At 49.6% G+C, this 19,910-nt stretch overlaps 2 protein-coding genes across 11 annotated transcripts; both read right to left on the bottom strand.

Moving 5' to 3' along the window:
* FITM1 (fat storage inducing transmembrane protein 1) lies at positions 1 to 3,838 on the bottom strand. Of its 2 annotated transcripts, none has more exons than XM_060281863.2 (2): positions 3,710 to 3,838; positions 1 to 711 (listed from the first exon to the last, which is right to left on the bottom strand). In XM_060281863.2, exons 1-2 carry the CDS (start codon positions 3,781 to 3,783, stop codon positions 93 to 95), a joined length of 693 nt encoding a protein of 230 aa, XP_060137846.1. In that variant the 5' UTR covers positions 3,784 to 3,838; the 3' UTR covers positions 1 to 92. The 2 variants fall into 2 exon arrangements, with proteins under 2 accessions (XP_060137846.1, XP_034990389.1); XM_035134498.3 differs by lacking the exon at positions 3,710 to 3,838 and adding an exon at positions 1,857 to 2,421.
* Positions 2,419 to 18,618, bottom strand: DCAF11 (DDB1 and CUL4 associated factor 11). Of its 9 annotated transcripts, none has more exons than XM_035134494.3 (15): positions 18,484 to 18,618; positions 17,501 to 17,734; positions 15,214 to 15,341; positions 14,949 to 15,070; positions 13,765 to 13,829; positions 13,570 to 13,670; positions 12,201 to 12,347; positions 12,041 to 12,095; positions 11,891 to 11,959; positions 10,467 to 10,524; positions 8,715 to 8,900; positions 7,224 to 7,377; positions 6,967 to 7,119; positions 5,486 to 5,592; positions 2,419 to 4,083 (listed from the first exon to the last, which is right to left on the bottom strand). In XM_035134494.3, exons 2-15 carry the CDS (start codon positions 17,647 to 17,649, stop codon positions 3,967 to 3,969), a joined length of 1,611 nt encoding a protein of 536 aa, XP_034990385.2. In that variant the 5' UTR covers positions 17,650 to 17,734; positions 18,484 to 18,618; the 3' UTR covers positions 2,419 to 3,966. The 9 variants fall into 9 exon arrangements, with proteins under 9 accessions (XP_034990385.2, XP_034990386.2, XP_088511359.1 ...); XM_035134495.3 differs by having other exon boundaries at positions 18,455 to 18,610; XM_088655233.1 differs by having other exon boundaries at positions 17,524 to 17,734; positions 18,484 to 18,576.
* Between the last annotated feature and the right edge of the window lie 1,292 nt (positions 18,619 to 19,910).

The following is a 19,910-nucleotide window of genomic DNA, read 5'->3' as shown; positions in this document are numbered from 1 at the left end:
GAGCATAGAGCAGGCCCCATCTTTATTTGTCTCTCAGGGGCAGAGGAAAGCCCTTCGTTGTTTGCCTTTGTGGGGAGGGGAGTGGGGAGCCCTCAGTTCCGTTTCTTTGCCTCCCCGGGGGTCCCTTTGACAAAGAGGCCCGTTCCCGGCCGGCCAGGAGACCACCGCCACCGGTACCAGACACGGTAGGTGAGGAACCAGCAGAGGGTGGCAATGGCGGCCCCCACGACCTTGTGGCTGTAGTCGTAGAGGTAGACCACGGTGCAGGCCAGGAGGAAGTTCCACAGGGCGAGGAGGAAGACATTGAGGAGGAAGATGAGGCGCAGGGGGACGCCGGCCGGGTGGCCCTGGGCCAGGTAGCGGCGGAAGACGGAGGTCTCCTCCACCATGAGGAGGCAGCAGAAGGTCAGCAGGAAAGTGTGGCCCGAGACGTCGTAGCCGTGCCACTTGTGGCCCTCGTGCAGGCAAGTCCACTTGTCCGGGAGGTTGTTCACCAGGATGCCCTCGGGCACGGGGTCAAAGCAGTAGCCGGTGAGGTTTTCGATGAGGAGGAAGGTCTCCGTGGCCCCCAGCCAGAGCCCGGCGCCCACGCCCAGGCGGCTGAGGTGCCTCAAGGTGAGGAGCACCCGGTGAGTCGCCAGGTAAACCACCGAGAGGATGAAGCCGCCCAGGAAAATGCAGGTCCAGCCCCAGGCCGACCGGACAAACTTTCTGCGAGGGAACAAGAAGGGAGGAAAGTTAGCAGGGTGGGGAACGAAGGAGGTTTGCTGCCCCAACGCTGGATTTGGCCCAAATTGGGGAGAGCAGAGGAGGAGGCGAAGCGCCTCAAAGAGGGGAACCCCAACCTGCGGGCCACAGAGCAAGGCAGGAGAATCCCCACAAAAAATGGGGCCGCCAAGCAAACGGATGGGCAAGACCCCAAATACATCACACATCCTGCATACGAAGCATAAGCCGCTTGAGGAAAGTGAACAGTGGGGGGTGGGGTGGGGTATACAGAATATTTTTCCAATACGTGACCACAGGGGAGAAAGGTTAACATGAACATGGATGGGAAAATGCTTTTTCCCAATACGGAGGAATGGCAATGGGAACGAACGGAGGTAAAGCTAATAATTGATAGTAACAATTTGGGATTCCCTCTTGGGCTTCTCGTCGGATGAAGGAATGGAGGGCGCTGTGACATTTTTGCTAAAAAGAAATTTGGCTTAGCAGAAAGCAGAGAAGAGGGATACTAATAAAGACTGACTGTCTCAAACAATCATTTTCTAATGACGGAAAATCATAATATTTCCCCCTTTGTAATGTTTCTCTCTCTGTTCTTTTTCTGCCTCCTTTTCTTGCTCCCTTTCCCTCTAGCCTCTCTTTCTTGTCTTTTTTATTCTATCTGTTCTAGATATTTTATTGTATTGTGCAAACTAATAAAAATAATTAAAAATGAATAGTGGAGTATGAATCTTTCTAGAAATGTCTGGGACCTACCAGCCGTTCTGATATACTGTGACGCATTTGACACCCACACGGTCCCACTAACAGAGTTGCGGAAACTTGCTATGCCGAGCTCTGAACACACAACTGGTTTTTCAACTGGCGCTCAAAAGCACTGGGGAGAATAGCGCCCAGTGTGATAGCATTCTGCCCTTGGGAAGAGATTCCCTGCAACTCAAGTCAACGGCTACATTTGGCAGTCAGAGATCGAATGGCATCACTTGACCCCAGGATATTCGGTGCGGATGAACCAGGGATTTATCGCTGCTATACAAAGCCTTGTTTTCTGCCAAGCTGGTCTCCCGCTGCCCGCCTCCCTATGCCCACAACCGCCAACATATGTTTTAAGACACCCCGAGATCACTCACATGTTGAAGAAGTTATGGTGGTTGGCAAAGATGGCTCGGGGGTTCACGTAGAACTGCAGCAGCGGCCCGAAAATGACCACGGCTGCCAACCAGAGGTGGTAAGCTCGCCGGAGACAGGGCACCCCCAGCAGCCAGGCATACTGGTTGCTCCAGAAACACACCAGGCCGCGGCAAAGGGCTTGCGCCCAGCCGGCCGCCTTGGCCAGCAGGGAGGGCTTCTTGGCGCCTGATCCCTCTGCCATCCCCCCCACCTGCACAGCCAGAGATGCCAGAGGACCCGTCCCTCCTTGGCTTTGGGACGACCCAAGGTGGTGGGGTGGGGGAGGCAAAACTCAGTGGAGAGAAATGTCGTTCAGAGTTGATCCCCGACAACAGGTGTGGGGATCAAATCCAAGTTTGGCATGAGCAGCTGACCGGGAGTAGGAGGAGGGGAGAGCAAGCAGACTGGAAAAATTGGTGTGGGGAGGTGGGGGTGTGTGTCTCGCTGCGCCAATGCATGTTAAAGAAAAAACGAAGACCCGACCTCCCCCCCCCCTTTTTAAAAACCGAAACGAAGAGAAAGAAAATTTCAACAGCTTTTATTGACGGCAATTGCAGTTTGCACCAACACCCTTGTTGGAAGTGTGTAGGCATCTCAGGAAAGAGATGCTCTCCACCCCCCCCCGGTGACACTCCCCCTCTTCTATGCTGGGGGGAGTGTGTTTCCTGGGGAAAAAAAACAGCTTCTCTCTTTAACCAGAGATTAAATCAAGGTTAAATCTACTTAAAACAAAAAAACCTCCAGATATTTTACTGTTTCAAAACAAAAGAAAACAAACCTACCGCCACCAGCACTCTAGCATCAGAGGCGCAGCTGATGGGAGACCCCCACCTTCATGGCAAATGGGAGAAAAGCAGGAAGTATCCCAGAGGGGGGGGGCGCAACTGGCAGAAAGGGAGCCTCCTGGCGCACCCAGCTCCCAACACCAAACGGGGAAACGCAGTTTGGGGAAGGGGTGTAGAAGAGGATTTCCGCCCGGCTCCCTTTTCAAGCAACCTGCCGCTTGAGGAAACTAAAAGAAAGGGGGGGCTGTGGGGGTGAGTAGAGGCAACGGGGAAGGAAGGTCTGGGAGGCAGGGGCCAGGCTGACCACACAGCATCTTGCAGGGGAAAAGACCCCACCCTGCAAAATAATCAAGCCCTGCTATGACCCCTACACTGTCATTTCTCACTCAGACAAACGGTGAGGTTTCCCCAGAAGAAGCGTCCCAGGAAGGAATGTGCCCTGTGCGTTCTAGTCTCCAAAGAAAGGGAAGAGGGAGCCTTCATTATCTGCTGCTGGAGGAGAGACGTCCCCTCGCACTTTGCCAACAGCCGCCGTGGCAGAGGAAAGGGGAGAGGGGAGCTTGCTGTATCCCTCGCCCCTGGAAGGAGGGAGTAAGGGCCTCACACCCCATTCTCTGATACGTCTCAGCTCTCGTGGCACCCAGAAAGGAATTAAAGAACGCTAAGCCCTCTTTTCTAACCTCTGTGGAAGGCTGATCAGTCAAACACACAATCACACACACACTAGGGGGTGGGCATGGGGGGGAGGAAGGAAGGAAGGAAGGAAGGAAGGAAGGAAGGAAGGAAGGAAGGAAGGAAGGAAGGAAGGAAGGAAGGGGTGAAGGGAGGGAGGGGGTCTACAAGCTGTTGTTCCCCAGAGCCAACTAAATCCCAGAGTTGTTAGGATGATCCATGATTTTGCCTTCCAAAAATTAAAATTAAAAATAACAGACCAGGAAGAGGGTGGGACTGTAAATTTCAATCCCACGGAACCCTAAAGCGACGCTATAAACTAAACTAGCCTGTTGTTCAGATTAACAATTCCTTACCTAAATTTCCCCCCTTTGCAGCTGGTCATCCGATTCTGGCTCTTCCCAAGAGCCGTGTTCGAGACGCTGCCCATCTCCCCCAAGCCCTGTTTACATTTCACTTAGCAGACCACCCACAACAAAGTTTCCCCTCCCTCCCACCCAAATGTCCCAAGGCCATAGGCAGCGTGAGGTCTTCTTTGCTCCCCCCCCCCCACTCCCTCGACCATGTGGCGAGTCCAAAACTGGAGAATGGCGGCGAGCAGAGATAGAAATGTCTACTGATCAGAAGCTCCTGAGGGTCTGGGGCGCAGCTCTCGGGTGGTAGGGGGCCTCCGCGGATCTTCGTCGTATTCCGTCTGGTGGTATTCCCAAAGCCGGATGTTCCCGTCCCACTGCAGATCAAAGAGAAAGACAGTTATAGTCATCGCTTCTATAGCATCCTTGAGTGTACCAAATGCTTTGGAATTCATTAGGCATGCAAAAATACATAAATAAGGGAACTTGCTAAGCAAGTCCCACGTATCCTGATAGAAAGCTCAAAGCCAGTTGCAGGTGTACAACCAACCAGCTCCTCTATTGACCATCTTTCTCCCGGCCCAAACTGAGGGGCCGAATTTCATCTGCAAAACTCTCCGTCTTGCAGTCCAGATACCTCACAAGTGCTCTTGCCCCCAAACAGGAACCCACCTTGCAATCCAAGTTCAGCTGAACAGACCCTGCTTTAAGTGCTCTCTTATCCCGCTGTACTGTATTTGCACTAGACTGCTGTGCCAATGCGGGGCAGCTGCACTGCCAACATAAAAGACACCTGGGGAATCTCCGTAGAGGTTGGTGCTTATTGCCCAATTGAGATTACGGGCTGGCAGGTATGGAAATGGCATAAGAGAGGCTTTCCCCTTCTGGTACCTTCCAGATGTTTAGGATTACACCTCTCACCACCCCAAACGTCTTGCAGCCAGGCTGGCTGGCGCTGATAGGAGTTGCAGTCCAAAACATCTGGAAAGCACCAAGTTGGGGAAGGCTGGTTGACATTTTGCTCTGGCTATTATTGGCTTTTGTTTTGCTTCCTGGGTTTAGTTACTTATTTATTTTTCAAAGGGAATGCTGTTATCTTGGGTCCCAAACCAGTTCCAAGAACAATGGGCAGCAAACACATTTTGCACCATGTCATTAAATGCTTGGAGGGGGTGGGCAGGGAAGATGGCAGCTCCTCCCACATGTGAACGCCAACGGGTTTGCCTACGACCAGGCAGACTGTAAATGCTACACTTTGCCGCTACTTATTTCAACATCTCCCTTCTAAGGGTTCTCAAGGCGGCTCACAACTACAATTCATAAAATGCAAAAATTCATAAATATAACCCAATAGCAGGATGGCGAAAAGCCATGGTTAACACACCAGAGGCTGAGTAATGCTTGCTGGAATCAAGCAAGTCTTCGCCAGCCACTGAAATTGATCAAGTGCGCTTTCTGGGTGTGTCGTTCTTCAGTCTGGGCACCCCAGTCAGAAGACCCCCCCTTCTCCTTTGGGTTCACCCACCACGCCTCAAACTGCAAGGGAGGGGGCCCCTCTGTAGTCAAGTGGCGCTCCCAGATGGGTTTGATGTGAAGGAAAAGACTAGCAGCAACAACCACAGAAAAGGGCAGATAAGGAGAAGATTTGCATCCTTGCCATGACAACCTTATTGGTGCGGAAAACACACAAGTTCCTGGGTGAGAGGAAAGAGGGGCCAGCAATTCATCTTAACCGCACAAGCACCTCACCCCACCGCTCCCCTCGCTCCCAGTACTTGCCGAGCTGCTGACAATCTTCTCCTCGTAGGGGTGCCAGCAGACATCACGGACACAAGCCTTGTGATTGGTCAGTTTTGTCACAATCAGGCCGCTCAGGAGGTCGTATACTGGAGGAAGGGAAAGGAGCACTGGGTAGCACAGAGAAGCATTGGCAACACACCGGCCTCACGACACTCACTCCTCCCACAGCAGTGGGGAAGTCTCAGAAGGGCAATCTGTCCTCTCTTGCAGCCAGAATTGATGCTCCAAATGCCACCATTTATCCCTTAGAGGTCAGCATTGGACCTGCCCACACTTTGTATTATTATTATTTCTATAGTGCCATTTAGTTCCCTGCCCCAAGGAGCTTGCAAGTCTTCAAGTTCACACTTGAAAGAGGAAAAGGAGGCAGGAGTGACACAAGGAAGCCATATGGTTACACATCCTTAGACTTCATCACAGGCCAAGTTTCAGTTGGGAATAGGAGCTATGAGATGGTGGGTTTTATGCAAGTGAGAAGGGCAGGCGTCATAGCCTGGAATTCTGGGAGGCAGTTTCAGGCATAAGGAGCATCAAGGGAACAAGACGGGAGCCAGTTGAGAGACCCCTTTGGATGGCTGAAGGTGCTTATCCACAAAGCCATGGGGGGGGGGTTCAAGTAACAAGAAGCTTGGGGTGGATCCAGTTGCTGATGGAAGGACCGAGTAAGGGGCACAGCATATAGTCAGAGCAATGAGAGGCTCCCAAGATCCCTCTAGGAAACAGGTGGGGGAACTAGACATCTCCATGAGAACAAGTGAAGAGTTTCCCTTTGGAGACCAGACTGAAGATGGAATTTCTTTCCCCTCTGCACAGATCAGGTTGACTCCCCTGTCAAGTCTGCCAACTGTTCCATTGCACTTGCAGTTTTACCTGCCCCACGCCTAGCATTGTATGAAGCCACGTGTGGATTGGATGGTCGTGGCTGGGGGGGAAATGGTCTCACAGGTCAAACTAACAGCCCAGCCAGGGCAAATGTGGCTGATCGGCCAAAGCCTGCTGCTTCTGCAGCTTCTTAACATCAACAACAATTTGTTTATACCCCGCCCATCCGACTGGGTTGCCCCAGCCACTCTGGGCGGCTTCCCCATGTGCCAACCATTTAGTTCTGCCGTGCTTTCCTCCCTCTTCGGTTTATTATCCAACTCACCGCCCAAGCATATTGGCACAGCCTGACCTCTCTTTGCTTTTATCATCCCCCTTGAGCCCTCCATACCAAAAGGGAAGGGACTTTCAAACAACATTCACATGTGTGCAGATGTGCGTCTCAAGAGATTTCTCCCCCACCCACCAGCAAGAGATCGAATCCTGCACCCAAGCAAAACGCTGCACTCCTTCAAAGAGGCAAAGCTTAACAACCCCTCTGACTGCTGCCCAGCATGGCACTCCCCTTCCAGTTCCGGGCAGCGTGGCACTGGCCTGGCCTGGCCGATCCCTGCCACCCGCATCCCGAGTCCACTCACCCACCACCTTCCCCGTGGAGCAGCCACTGTAGATGTACTGCTGTCCGGTACTATGAAGCGGCGAGAAACGGCAGCGGATCAGCGTGTGGAGCACTCCGTGGCCGCGGTACGTCATGAGGGAGGTGTCACCCGGAAGCTTTGACTTCCGCCGTGCTGGCAGAGGAGGAAGGCGAGGAGAGAGTAAGGGTTAGAGGAGAGTGAGGCCTGTCTCCCCACTGCTTTAGGTCCCCGCTCCTTCCCCATCCTCTAAGACTCACCTTTTTTGGGCACCTGCTGCCAGCGATAATCCCAGTTCTGCTGAGTGACAGCTTGGCGGGAGGCTTCCAGGCCTTCGCGGCCCGAGAACTTCCGCATGTCCCAGAGCTTTATCGTCTGGTCCTTGGAGTTTGAGATGAGGTATCGGGCGTCCCCCTGGGAGGAGGGGTGGGGGACAATGGTTTAAAGGAATATTTCACACTCTGTAGTCCCCAAGGACATGTCCAATCCGTGGTACAGACATCCCACAGCAGAAGACTCACTTTCTAAAGGAAACTTAATTTAGCTCTTTCAGCCTCTCCCCAACATGAGAATCCTGTATAAATGACATTAAAGGAATGCATGGCCATTGGCCAAATATATAGGTGCTCATCAGCTTATGTGTTTTCACTTGGACTGCTGTGGGCTTAGATGAAGGTGAACCATGTAGATGGTTTCTTTCAGACAGTATCAATGCCAATTAGCTTCTGGACCCAATTCAAAGTGCTGGTTTTGACCTATAAAGCTTTAAACGGCTCAGGACTGCTGAGGACCTCAAGGACTGCTTTTTTCCATATGAACCTACCCAGACCCTGAGATCAACTTCTGAGGCCCTCCTTTGTGTGCCTCCACCTTGAGAGGTCCGGAGGGTGGCAACACGAGAACGGGGCCTTTTCTGCAGTGGCTCCCCATCTGTGGAATGCTCTCCCCAGGGAAGTTTGCCCGGCGCCTTCATTATACACCGTTAGGCGCCAGGCAAAAATGTTCCTCTTCCCCAGGGAGGTTCGCCTGGCACCTTCATTATACACCTTTAGGCACCAGGCAAAAATGTTCCTTTTTAACCAGGCCTTTGGTTGATCCGATTTACATCTTATGCCCTTTTAAAAAGTGTTTTTTTGGGGGGGAGGGCTATTGGGTTGTTGTTTTTATTTTTATTATGCATTTTGTGGTTTTATATCTTGAATTTATTCTGTGAACCACCCTGAGACCCCCAGGTATAGGGCGGTAAATAAATTCAAATAAGAATAAACAATAACCAGGCCTTTGGCTGATTAATATTCTACAGTCTTTTCAATGAGTTTGTGGGAGTAGGGGCTATTTTCTTGTTATTTTTGTTTTAACTATTTTTGTTTTTATCTTGTGAACTGCCTCGAGATCTTTTGATGAAGGGTAGTAAATAAATCTAATAAATAAAATTAATAAAAACAAGCAGATCGCGTTTGCAGAACATGTTGCGAATGAGATCCCGAAGAAGCTTTTTTTGAGGGGGGGGGCGGTGTTTCAAGGTTGTTTGCCTAAATAAGCTTTCCAATCCCATCAGACTCCACCTCCTGCCCTCTGTGATTATATACAGCAGGCACCCCCAAACTTCGGCCCTCCAGATGTTTTGGACTACAATTCCCATCTTCCACGACCACTGGTCCTGTTAGCCAGGGATCATGGGAGTTGTAGGCCAAAACATCCGGAGGGCCGCAGTTTGGGGGTGCCCGATATACAGAGAAAAGGATGCCTACTTTGCTGTCTATGAAGGTGATGCCATCTTGATGGCCAGCCAGGATGCCCACAGGCCGGGGGTCGTCCTCTCTCATGGTGCGCCGGTCCCACACTTTGCAGATGGCATCGTCCCCCCCGGAGAACAAGATGTGGGAACTGGTGTCAGCAAAGGCCACGGCATTCACGTCGTCTTCGTGGGACTCGATCTGGAGGAAGGCAGAGGACTTAGCGCAAGAGGGAGGAGCAGGATTTTCTATGGGAGAGCTAGGCTGGCTGTGGCATGCCAGGCCCCAGTGTGCACTGGGATGGAGTGGGGGCACCAAAATGGTATTTTAATGTACTGTGGGAGACAAGAGCTGGAGAGCCACGAGAGATTGAAAGCTCCTGGGCTCAAGGGGAGCTCAGGGTCTGGGCACCTGCTTCCCAAATTCAATCCCTGGCATCTCCGGTTTGAACAAGGAGCAGGTGACGGGGCGACAGGAAAGGCCCTCTTTCTGCCAGCCCAAGTGGGCAATGCTGACCTAGATGGACAACCAGTCTGGCCTGGTGAATGGCAACTTGCCCAGAGAACCAACCCCCTTTGTGAGGGGGCTGGCTGCTGCCAGGCTCAGCTGAAGCCAAGTCATTTAGTGCAGGCACGGCCAACAGGTAGAGATCGTGATCTACTGGTAGATCACAGGACGTCCACGGTAGATCACTGGCTCCCCCCAAAGAAGCTCAACAACTTCGAACCTCTAAAAAACGAGCCTTCCTCCTTCCTAAAATAAGCTCAACAACTTTGACCTGAACCCCACAAAAGGGGGTGGATCGCAGAGTTGGCCACCCCTGATTTAGGGCATTTCTGCATCCACGGAATGTGATTGACCAAGGCAACCATTCTCAATGGAAATGCAGCAGAATTACATGCTGACACACACATGCACAGCCCACCTTGGAGAAGCACAGCACGCTACAGAGAAATGGGAAGGGGATGAGGCAGAATGGGCTGTGGGACGCTCAAGGAAAGACATCTAGAACAGTCTTCCCCAAGCTAGGGTCCGCCAGATATTTCGAACTACAACACCGCTGCTGGGGGAGGGGACTGATGGGAGTTGGAGTCCGAAACATCTGGAGAGTCCCAGCTTGGAAGGGCTGATCTACAACATCCCAGGGATCCCCCGCCCTATGGCTTTGGGGCGGAAAAATTCCAGACAGCCGGACTGATGCTTTGCTTTACTGCTCCTCAATCTTTTATCTGCATCGGGATGCTGTGGAAGTATCTGTCCCGTGTGCTACAAAACGGCCCGGAACCTTCCAACAGTAGCTAAACGACTACTGCTAGCAACGCAAGGAGCTGCAATGAATCACTGGCTGAAACGTTAGGCTAAGGACTCTAGTGGAAATGCAAAGGGACAAGACATATTCACAGAGAGGAGATATTGTTAGGTTTGTTCAAGGATAAATATAGACTTGATAGTCATCTTTATCATTTCAGTTCATTCAAATCATTTGTCAATTATTGCTAGGATTAGGACTATGAAATTGCTTCTAATTTCACCGTCTTTGGCTTTTATTCCATTTGCAGAGAGAAATCTTGAAAGGGCCGGAAAGGAAACAAGGCTCTGTGTGTGTGTGTGTGTGTGTGTGTGTGTGTGTGTACACAGACACACACACATACATATAACAGCCACACTTTCTAAGACCCAGGGAGAGAGGAACAGCAAGTGGTTGAGGCCAGAGGCATGGAACAGAGAGGCCCAGCAGAGGAGTGGCAGGGTCCAAAACATAAGTACCTTGAGCGTCCGCTTATTCTGCTCCATGTCGTACACGTAGACACAGCCATAGTTGGCCCTAGGTTTAAAACCAAAACTGAGTGGGTGGAAGAACAGACATAAACGCAAGGGAGGAGGGGTGGGGGTGGGAAGAGACACTGAAGCCACGCTGGTCAATGGACTCAATGGCAGCACCTTAACAGGAGAGAGGCATGCCTCCGAAGCATTTCCAACACTTCACCCTTTAATTGGAGTATTTCCACCCTGACTTTCAGCTTTTAAAAAAACCCCAAGGCAGCTTACAAAATGAAACATTGCAAAACTTGGGTCCGTGTTGCTTCCTTTGGGTTCCAACAGGGAATTGGGGGGGGGGGCAGCTGGCTCCAGCCAGGCTGATGGGAGGGGCTTTACCGCCTTGCCTTTCCCTCCACAGGGGCCACGTGGAATGAGAGCCACATGGCACAGCATGCCCAGAATCCTCTTGGCCAAAAAAACCAGTACAGTGGTGCCTCGCTAGACGAATTTAATTCGCTCCACGGGTCTTTTCTTATAACGAAAAATTCGTCTAGCGAATCCCATAGGAATGCATTGAAATTTTTTTGGAATTTTTTTTGCCCATAGGAACACATTAATTGAATTTCAATGCATTCCTATGGGAAACTGCGATTCGCTAGACGAATTTTTCATAAAACGAATTTGTCTAGCGAGACAACCTCCGCTCGAAAAATCCTTTCGTTAAGCGGAAATTTCGTTAAGTGAGGCACCACTGTATCAGACAGCCCTCCCCTCCCTGCTAAGCTTCAGGCATATGACAGAGACGTTTCTATTCCAGCAGGGATTTTCAAGAAGTTTCCTTGGTGTTTTTTTTACAATTACTTTTAATTGATTTTACCCACTATACGCTTTTAAATATTTTTTTTTCTGTACACAGCTTAGAAACTTTGCCAATTAAATGGTATGTAATTAGCAGAAATAAATAAATAAGGGATGGGAGAGAGAGGACAGAAGATCTGTGTTTTAGAAGAACCCAAATCTTGTCTGCCTAGGCCAAGTCCAGACAAAGTCACGGGTAAGGAACTTCAGGCACAACGGCCAAATGTGGCCCCCGGACTCTCTATCTGGCCCTCAGACAGCCACCCCTCGTGGCCCTGATACCCCACCACCACCAAAGTGCTTTGCTCCTGACTGGAATCTCTTCTTGAATGTGGGATGTTGGAGTTTAAGCAGAAAATAGCCTGCTGTAAAAAGGTAACAGTTGCTGCTTTCCTTGCTGTTTGCCTCTAGCCCCATCTGCAGATGGCACGTGGCCCTTGGAAGGTTGTCAAAAAAGGAATGCGGCCCCCTGCAGGTTTTTTTTTAAAAAAGAAAGGTTCCGCACCCCTGGATAAAATGTTAACCATTGCTATGCATTGTGGTTAAAGGGACTGGGCCAAAGGCTGACGTACCCGCCAAGCACTTCCCTTCCATCGGAGGAGACTGCGAGGGAAAAGACGGCAAAACGACGCTCGTCAGGCCTGTGGAGAGGAGGAGAGAGTTAGAAACTGCTCCAGGAGTCTGTTTAGTCAAACGGGGTGGCTGCTGGGTGCCCTCCTTACCTCAGATCCAGCGCTGTGTGGGTATCACACTCGCCATAGATGTTGCAGATGTGAACTGTAAGGAGAGGGGCAGGGAAGGTAAAGGGCACCAGAGTTAACACTTCCTGTGGGGTCATGTGACACCCCACCCCCACCCTTCCCAGGAGCCAACCCCACTTACTGTAATCTGACCAGCTGGAGTAGAGGAAATGGGCCCCGTCGGGAGTGAAGGCAACATCCAGGACACTCCAGCCGACGTCCCGGGCTTTGATGCTCCGGAACTTCCGGAAGCCTCCGTAAGTGCAGTCATATAAGCGGATTGTCTGATCTGAAGTGGGGGGTGGTGGTGGTTTGGAAGCGTGGGGAAAGGAAACAGAGAAAGAGGCAAGCATGCTAATTGTACCATGTGTCAATGTGCCCTCATCTACTAGGACCTTTAACACAGAAGCAAAATCACTACGGTGTTAAGCAGGGGTAGGCAACCTAAGGCCCGTGGGCCGGATGCGGCCCGATCGCTTTCTCTATCCAGCCCGGGAATCAGCATGTTTTTACATGAGTAGAATGTGTCCTTTTATTTAAAATGCATCTCTGGGTTATTTGTGGGGCATAGGAATTGGTTCATTCCCCCCCCCCAAAAAAAATAGTCTGGCCCACCACAGCTGAAAAAGGTTGCTGACCCCTGGTGTTAAGCTTGCATCAGGTATGGGAAACCTGTGGAACCCCCCCCCCCCCAGAACTTCAACTCCCAGCAGCAGCAGCAGCCAACATGGTGTCTGGTCAGGGATGATGGGAGTTGTAGTCCAACCCAAAGTGGTGGAAGGGACACACTTTCCCCATTTGTGCCTTGCAAGACTTTCTTTGTTGAGCTACAGCTGCTGTGGAAAACAGAACAGCCTTTCGAGCCTTTGATCTTGGCAATGGGAATCAGGGATTAGTAAGAGATGGGAGGGCACCCCTGTAAAAATGCAAATCATCCAGATCAACCCATCTGAAGGACCCAACTTTGAGGACATTCTACACTGTTCTTTCCAATGGGATAAGAGGATTTCCCCCCCTTCTTCCTTGGAACAGCAATACCAACTAAGCTGCAATGGTGTTTTTGCATGAAAAAAATAAATCATGCTACGCTTGGGTATCTGGGGATTAGAAGCTCCACAGGATCTTACGGAGGACTAAGAGGTTTTGCAGCAGGGCCCACTCACAATGTCACTTGTCTGTTTCCCAAAATGCAAAGAGAGCATTCCTGGTCAGAAGGACAGCATTCTTGGACACTTGGTACCCAAAACGCCACAAACACTTGCGCTACAGGAAATTTCAAGACAAGATAATTCCAGGATGCCCTCGGTGCCAAGGATGGAAGCTGATCTGATGCAGGGATTGTTTAAAAACCAACTGCTACACTAATATTAATTTACACGTGTCTTAGATTTATGTTATTTTTCCTTCTTCTTATCCTGTATATGACTATAATACAGTATGCGTTGATATGATAAAACAGAAAAGCAAAACAAAAACAAAAAAACCAACTACCATGTTGTGTTACAAAGTACCTTGACAAGCAGACATAAAAAGCTTTCCATCACGGGAATAGATCCCACAAAACGCCTTCTGGGAGTAGGAATCGGTGAAGGACAAGTGGTTGGGGAGAAAGCTGGAAGAGGAGCAAAGTCTGAGTTATTAAAGGATTCTTCCCCTAAAATCATTATCTCACCCACCGCACCAGGCCTTCTCTTCCAGATACTCACTGTGACGCCACTCGTGAGCACTCCCCACGAGAGAAGCTGCTGTTGTGGCAGAGGCCGCGCTCCCTCTGTGGTTGGCAGGGAGAGAAAGAAAAGAAAGGAAATTCAACAAGGGTCTGCCTGCAGTTTTCATACACTGAAAGACCTGCTCTCCAGACAGCCCCATCCTCACGTGGATCTCTGCGTCTTTCATAGAATCATATAGTTGGAAGAGGCCACAAGGGCCATCCAGTCCAACCCCCTGCCAAGCAGGAAACACCATCAAAGCATTATTGACATATGCCTGTCAAACCTCCGCTTAAAGACCTCCAAAGAAGGAGACTCCACCACCCTCCTTGGTAGCAAATTCCACTGCCGAACAGCTCTTACTGTCAGGAAGTTCTTCCTAATGTTTAGGTGGAATCTTCTTTCTTGAAATTTGAATCCATTGCTCCGTGTCCGCTTCTCTGGAGCAGCAGAAAACAATCTTTCTCCCTCCTCCATATGACATCCTTTCATATATTTGAACATGGCTATCATATCACCCCTTAACCTTCTCTTCTCCAGGCTAAACATACCCAGCTCCCTAAGCCGTTCCTCATAAGGCATCATTTCCAGGCCTTTGACCATTTTGGTTGCCCTCTTCTGGACACGTTCCAGCTTGTCAGTATCCTTCTTGAACTGTGGTGCCCAGAACTGGACACAGTACTCCAGGTGAGGTCTGACCAGAGCAGAATACATTGGTACTATTACTTCCCTAGATCTAGATGCTATACTCCTATTGATGCAGCCCAGAATTGCATTGGCTTTTTTAGCTGCTGCATCACACTGCTGACTCATGTCAAGTCTGTGGTCTACCAAGACTCCTAGATCCTTTTCACATGTACTGCTCTCAAGCCAGGTGTCACCCATCCTGTATTTGTGCCTTTCATTTTTTTTGCCCATTTTTTTTTACCTTACATTTCTCCTTGTTAAAATTCATCTTGTTTGCTTTGGCCCAGTTGTCTAATCTGTTAAGGTCATTTTGAAGTCTGATCCTGTCTTCTGGGGTATTAGCCACCGCTCCCAATTTGGTGTCGTCTGCAAACTTGCTCAGGATGCCCTCAAGCCCAAACTTGCTCAGGATGCCCTTAAAGCCCGTCTTGAAGCTATGAGAACCTCTTGTTTTCCTAGCCTAATATTTGCATCCCCAAGAAGCGAACAGGCACCTTGCAAAGCAGTCGAGGGATACTACGCTCAGTCTGTCCCGAGCCCAGCCTGCCTGTTGCCAGCTGGATGTGTGTTTTGATCTCGTTGCACTCCAGGTCGTGAGTGTCTGGCGTCAAATCCACTGCAAGTAAAAGAAAGAGAGGAAGATTGGACAGGTTGAGAGAACAAGACCCCCAATTGCCCTGTTGTCCCCTGATCTACTCAGATGGCATCCTCACATTTTCCTCAGACTCTCTTACATTACAAGAAGTTACTGGCCAGTACCTGGAGGTTTGTAGTGATTTCCAAGTCGCCCTTCCCAGGCACTGTCATTGTCGTCGTCCGAGTCCGAGAGCGTCTGGACCAGACGGACGCTGGCTGCTCCCCCACCCTGCATCAAGTGAAATTGTCCTCTGGAGAGAAAAATTGAAAGTATTAGGAATTACGGATCCATTTCGCCCCTCCCCACATCACAACTCACGGAGATGGATTGGAGAGAGGCAGCCCCCTAAATTATTTGTTTCCTGTTCTCTGAAGGTGCCCACTAAGCAGCTTTTGAAGTTTTAATACAACAGCCAAGGAATGATTTCAAATGATGCCTACCCAGCTCAGGATCAGCTTAGGGGTGCATCAACTAAGAGAGATGGGAACAGATATGCAAATTTTAAAGATAAACTATGGAGAGTATATCCTGCTATCTAAGGCTCCTACATCACTGCCCAATGATAGGGTCAATCTTGAGTAGAGTGACAGGATCCAAAAACCATCCAAAGGCTGAAAAGTTCAGTAAACAAGGCTGGCATGAGAACATAAGAATTGCCCTGTTGGATCACACCAAAGGCCCACCTAGTCCAGCATCCTGTTCTTACAATGGCCAACCAGACGCCCCAATGGGAGACCCACAAGCAGAACTTGAGCCCAACAGCATCCTCACCTCCTGCGGTTTCCAGCAACTGGCATTCAGAGGCACAAGGCCTCCCTTAAGTAGTAATACAACACAGGCTTCAGGCTAGTGGCCATTAACAGCCTTGAATTCATCTAAAGCCACGCAAGTTGGTGACCAGCACTGCCTCTCGTGGGACAGAATTACATAATCGTGAAGAAGTTGTCTGCCCTGAATCTTCAGACATTCAGTTCATTGGATGCCTCTGGACTGTAGTATTATTCATCACACCATACCTAATTGTATACGCATCTATCATGTCCCCAGCTTGCTTACTTGCTTTTTCCTTCCTTCTAAGCTAAAAAAACCCAAGTGTTGCAACTTTTCCTCATAGGGGAATTGCTCCAACTCCAGAATCATTTTACTTGCCCCCTTCTGAATCTTTCCCAGCTCTACAGTATCCTCTTTGAGGTGAGGGAACTCTACATAGAATTCTAAGAGTGGTCATTACAGATACTGGCAGCCTTATTTTCAATTCCGTTCCAAACAATCCCTGACATGCAATCGCCTTTTTCACAACAGTCATACTCCGGGCGAACGTTTTCACCAAACTATCCACTACGACCCACTATCTCCTGGACAGTCACCAGAAGCTCAAACCCCCTAACTAGATATGTGAAGATATGATTTTTTTTTGCCTTATACTTGTTTGCATTGAATTGCACTTGCCATTTTACTGCCCATTCATTCACCTATTTTAGAGGGGTACTTTTGGAGCACTTCACAATCTCTTTTTCTCTAAACCACCCAAACAACTTGCTATGAAAACGGTATCAAGAATCTCTTTTGGTGTATGCATAGCTGGCCAAAGCCAACCAGAATATTAAGTGTAGAGTTGGCTATAAATATAAGTATTCCAAAGTGTTTTGTGGCCTACCTAAGGTGACATCAGAAACAGGGATAAAGAAGCCACAGATGAGGAAATCTTCACTTTTCTTGAATAAATTTCTAAAACTATGATGCTATGCGTCAAAACTTTGGATCATCTCATCCAGCGCAATAGGTGGACAACTGAGAATTTTAACGTCATGAGCATATGAGGAAGTATGGCCCTGAACAACTTCTGCACAAGAAAACACAAAAACCCCTCTACTCTTAGAAAAGCAGACATGGCACATGATGAGATCCAGCAACACACAGTTAAATTCAGGTATGACCTCCTTACAACTGAGACTGCATCCCGGCTGATTTGTAAAACATAAACCTGGACTGTGACCCTTATTTCCACACTTCCAATCTATTTCGCTTCTGTGTTTTTTAACAAGGCGTCAAGGAAGTCTGTACACTCAGTTATGCTCCCTACATCCTTAATCATCATCCCATCTCCTTGAATCCATGCATGAATTCATTCCCAGACACACGTATCTTCAAAATCCTAGCTCCATGAGAAATCAGCTGAGACTGGATTTTCCAGTAGGGTCTCATGAGTCTCCACGCCAGCAGATTCCACTTACTGAGAGGACTGAGTACTCTTTGTCAGGATTAATGGACCAGACAGAAAAGGCATAACAAATTCCCTTCCTCTTCCTGCCTTGAGATTCTGCACAAGTCTGGAACACCATCCGCTGCCAGAGAGGCATCCCTCATATCCCTAATTTGACTAAAAAGTGGGGCGGGGGTGTGAGTTACCTGCGCAGTAGATATGCCAATACCTGGGCCAGATCCACATCCTCGTCGTCCTCTTCCTCGCTGCGCAGTATCCCCGAGTCCCTCCGAGACCAGCTCCCCTGGTTATCCCGGCCCCCCGAGCCAGCGTTACTACTACTGCGGGAGCCCATGCCTTAAGTCATTCTTCACGGTTTGTGTCAGGTGTGTTCTTCGCTTCCTGGAGCCCAGGAACCAAATGGAGGGAGCAAGTCCTACCTGAAAAGGAAAATCCTGAGCCACTAATTGCAGAACTTTGTACACAGTACGGGGGGGGGGGCGAGGAGGGAGAGATAACAGCATTCTTTCTTCTTCTCATGAAGGATTTCCTGCCTCTTACCAATCAAATCTATCCTCACTCAGAAGTATTGCTCTTTAAAAATTTAAAATTGTACCACAGCTTCTCACTATAGCAGCCCTTAACCCCACATCCAGAAACCAAACATTCCCCTCATTTGTTTCCATAGCCACTGCTTCCCATAGCCATTAACACCTCCCCCCCCATTCAGCCCCTGGTCATCTTCACCAATCACAATCTCCAATACTGAAAGAGCTCCTCGGCTCCCATATCTAGGAGCCCTATCTAGACGTCAGCCAACTACCCACCCCATCTACATGACTATACCACAGCCCCAGGCAACCAATCAAGGGCTCATAGACCTGCCGAACCCATTAAAGTACTTTTTCAGACATCTGAGTCCTCTCCACCAATGGGCATGGCCGGTGCTCACGGCTCCTCCAATCAACAGACGCCATAGAGCAGGGACACTCTTGCTCAGTTTCCGCCGCCACCACCGCAACGTTCTGTCCCAACTGCCCGCTCGTCCCACCAATGAGGACGCCTTTCGCATTTAACCTTGGCTCTTACCGAACTGCTCCCCTCTGCTCTTCCCCCTTCCCACGCGCCCACCTTTGTCCAATCAAAAGCCTGCCCCCCACCTTTTCCGGGAGCGCGAGACCCTCCTCACCCTCTGACGGCCGCTGCGCGAGGCCTTGTTTACATCGTAAGGAGACAGCCGCCTCTAACCGGAGTGGAGACGTGAAATGGGGCGGGCCGCGCCGGCTGATAATTGATTGGCCACCGTTCACAACCCCACGTGGGTTAGAGTGTGGGGCTTTAAAAAGATTTGCTCTTCCTTGATTGGCTGCTGAGGCTCCTGTCTCGCTTAAGACGAGGGGCAGGGAAAACCGTTAAGCGATAAACTAGGCGATAAGGTGATTGGACAGAGCAAGCGGATGACTCTTAAGAAAGGCGGGCAGCTGGCTGAAGAGGCGCTCTCGGATTGGTTCCCAGTAGTTTGATCGATTGCTCGGGCTAGTTGCGTAACCTCCGCTATTATTGTCAGAGCAGGATGATTGACGTCTCGGGTTAGAGGCTGGCTCCTGGGGGGGCGGGGCAGTGGCTTACTCTCTGATTGGACAGTGGTGAAATGATTGACGTTGCACACGAACAAACAAGAAAGCGCATACCAATGACAAAGTTAGTTGGTATCTAAGGTGCTACTGGAAGGAATCTTTTTGTTGTTGTTGCTAAAGTAGGTTACGAGTTCTATAGTGTAAACACAGGCGTTTCAAAACCAAATATCTTCGGTTTGTAGACCGGCTACCGCCGTCTTTAATCAGAGCCTTTTTTTGCCCTTCATACGCAGCCCTGCACCCGGCAAAATGTGCTGCTCTTCTTGTGCCCCTAAAGTCTCTCTTGACCCACAAAACGTATTCACACGTTACCTGCACGTGTGAATGCTCTAACCCCTTTGGAATCCTGCCAAACTCCCTGTGCACAAGCCTAGTGACGCTTTCAGCTAAAAACCCTACCCTACCTAAAAACCCTGTGCCCTAGCCATTGGCTACTTCCTTCCCTGTTCTCTTCATATGTTGGCCCCCTATCTCAAATTTTAAATTGTAAGCTCCTCGGGGCAGGGACCTGCCCTCTTGTGCTCCTTAAAGCACCACACATACTGATGGTGCTGTATACAAAGGGGTCCTTCCAGACTATGGCTGTGTACATGGCAGCTTAAAACTCAGCAAGGTTGAATCTCATTTGTACACTGGATAAGAAATAAATTCTGGGCATGCTCAGCAGCTGCCCCCGATGTACTGTTATGAGAATTTAAGGTCTCAAATATATAAGTTAAATGTACAAGGCAACTACAGGTACGTACATAAATATATACACCACGTCTGAAACAGTATAGGAAGAGAGTCCTGAAACCATTTTGACTCTTCCAAACTGACCAAATGATTCTCTGCAAGGAGGGAGGAAATGAAAAAACTTCCCCATTGTCTCTGTGCTCACAAATCCTGCCTTAAGGGCACATTTAAGGTGTGAATAGGGTGAGCCTGGGACCTGGGTTCAGGAATTAAGTAGTTATAATGACAAAAGAGGGACCCAGGT

The sequence above is a fragment of the Zootoca vivipara genome, chromosome 12 (assembly GCF_965207765.1).
Source record: "Zootoca vivipara chromosome 12, rZooViv2.hap1.1, whole genome shotgun sequence".
Taxonomy (NCBI): Eukaryota; Metazoa; Chordata; class Lepidosauria; order Squamata; family Lacertidae; genus Zootoca; species Zootoca vivipara.
The sequence above is the reverse complement of the archived record's forward strand: the minus strand, read 5'-3'. Positions and strand labels throughout refer to the sequence as shown.

What these genes read in the sequence shown, in the direction of transcription:
- FITM1 (XM_035134498.3), bottom strand. Translation starts at nt 2,098, where the DNA reads ATGGCAGAGGGATCAGGCGCCAAGAAGCCCTCCCTGCTGGCCAAGGCG. An exon ending in CACCATAACTTCTTCAACAT is followed by an intron (nt 712 to 1,856) that starts GTGAGTGATCTC and finishes GTTCCCTCGCAG; the next exon opens with AAAGTTTGTCCGGTCGGCCT.
- DCAF11 (XM_035134494.3), bottom strand. Translation starts at nt 17,649, where the DNA reads ATGGGCTCCCGCAGTAGTAGTAACGCTGGCTCGGGGGGCCGGGATAAC. An exon ending in TTTTATGTCTGCTTGTCAAG is followed by an intron (nt 12,348 to 13,569) that starts GTACTTTGTAAC and finishes CCCCCACTTCAG; the next exon opens with ATCAGACAATCCGCTTATAT. An exon ending in CTCCAGCTGGTCAGATTACA is followed by an intron (nt 12,096 to 12,200) that starts GTAAGTGGGGTT and finishes CTCTCCTTACAG; the next exon opens with TTCACATCTGCAACATCTAT.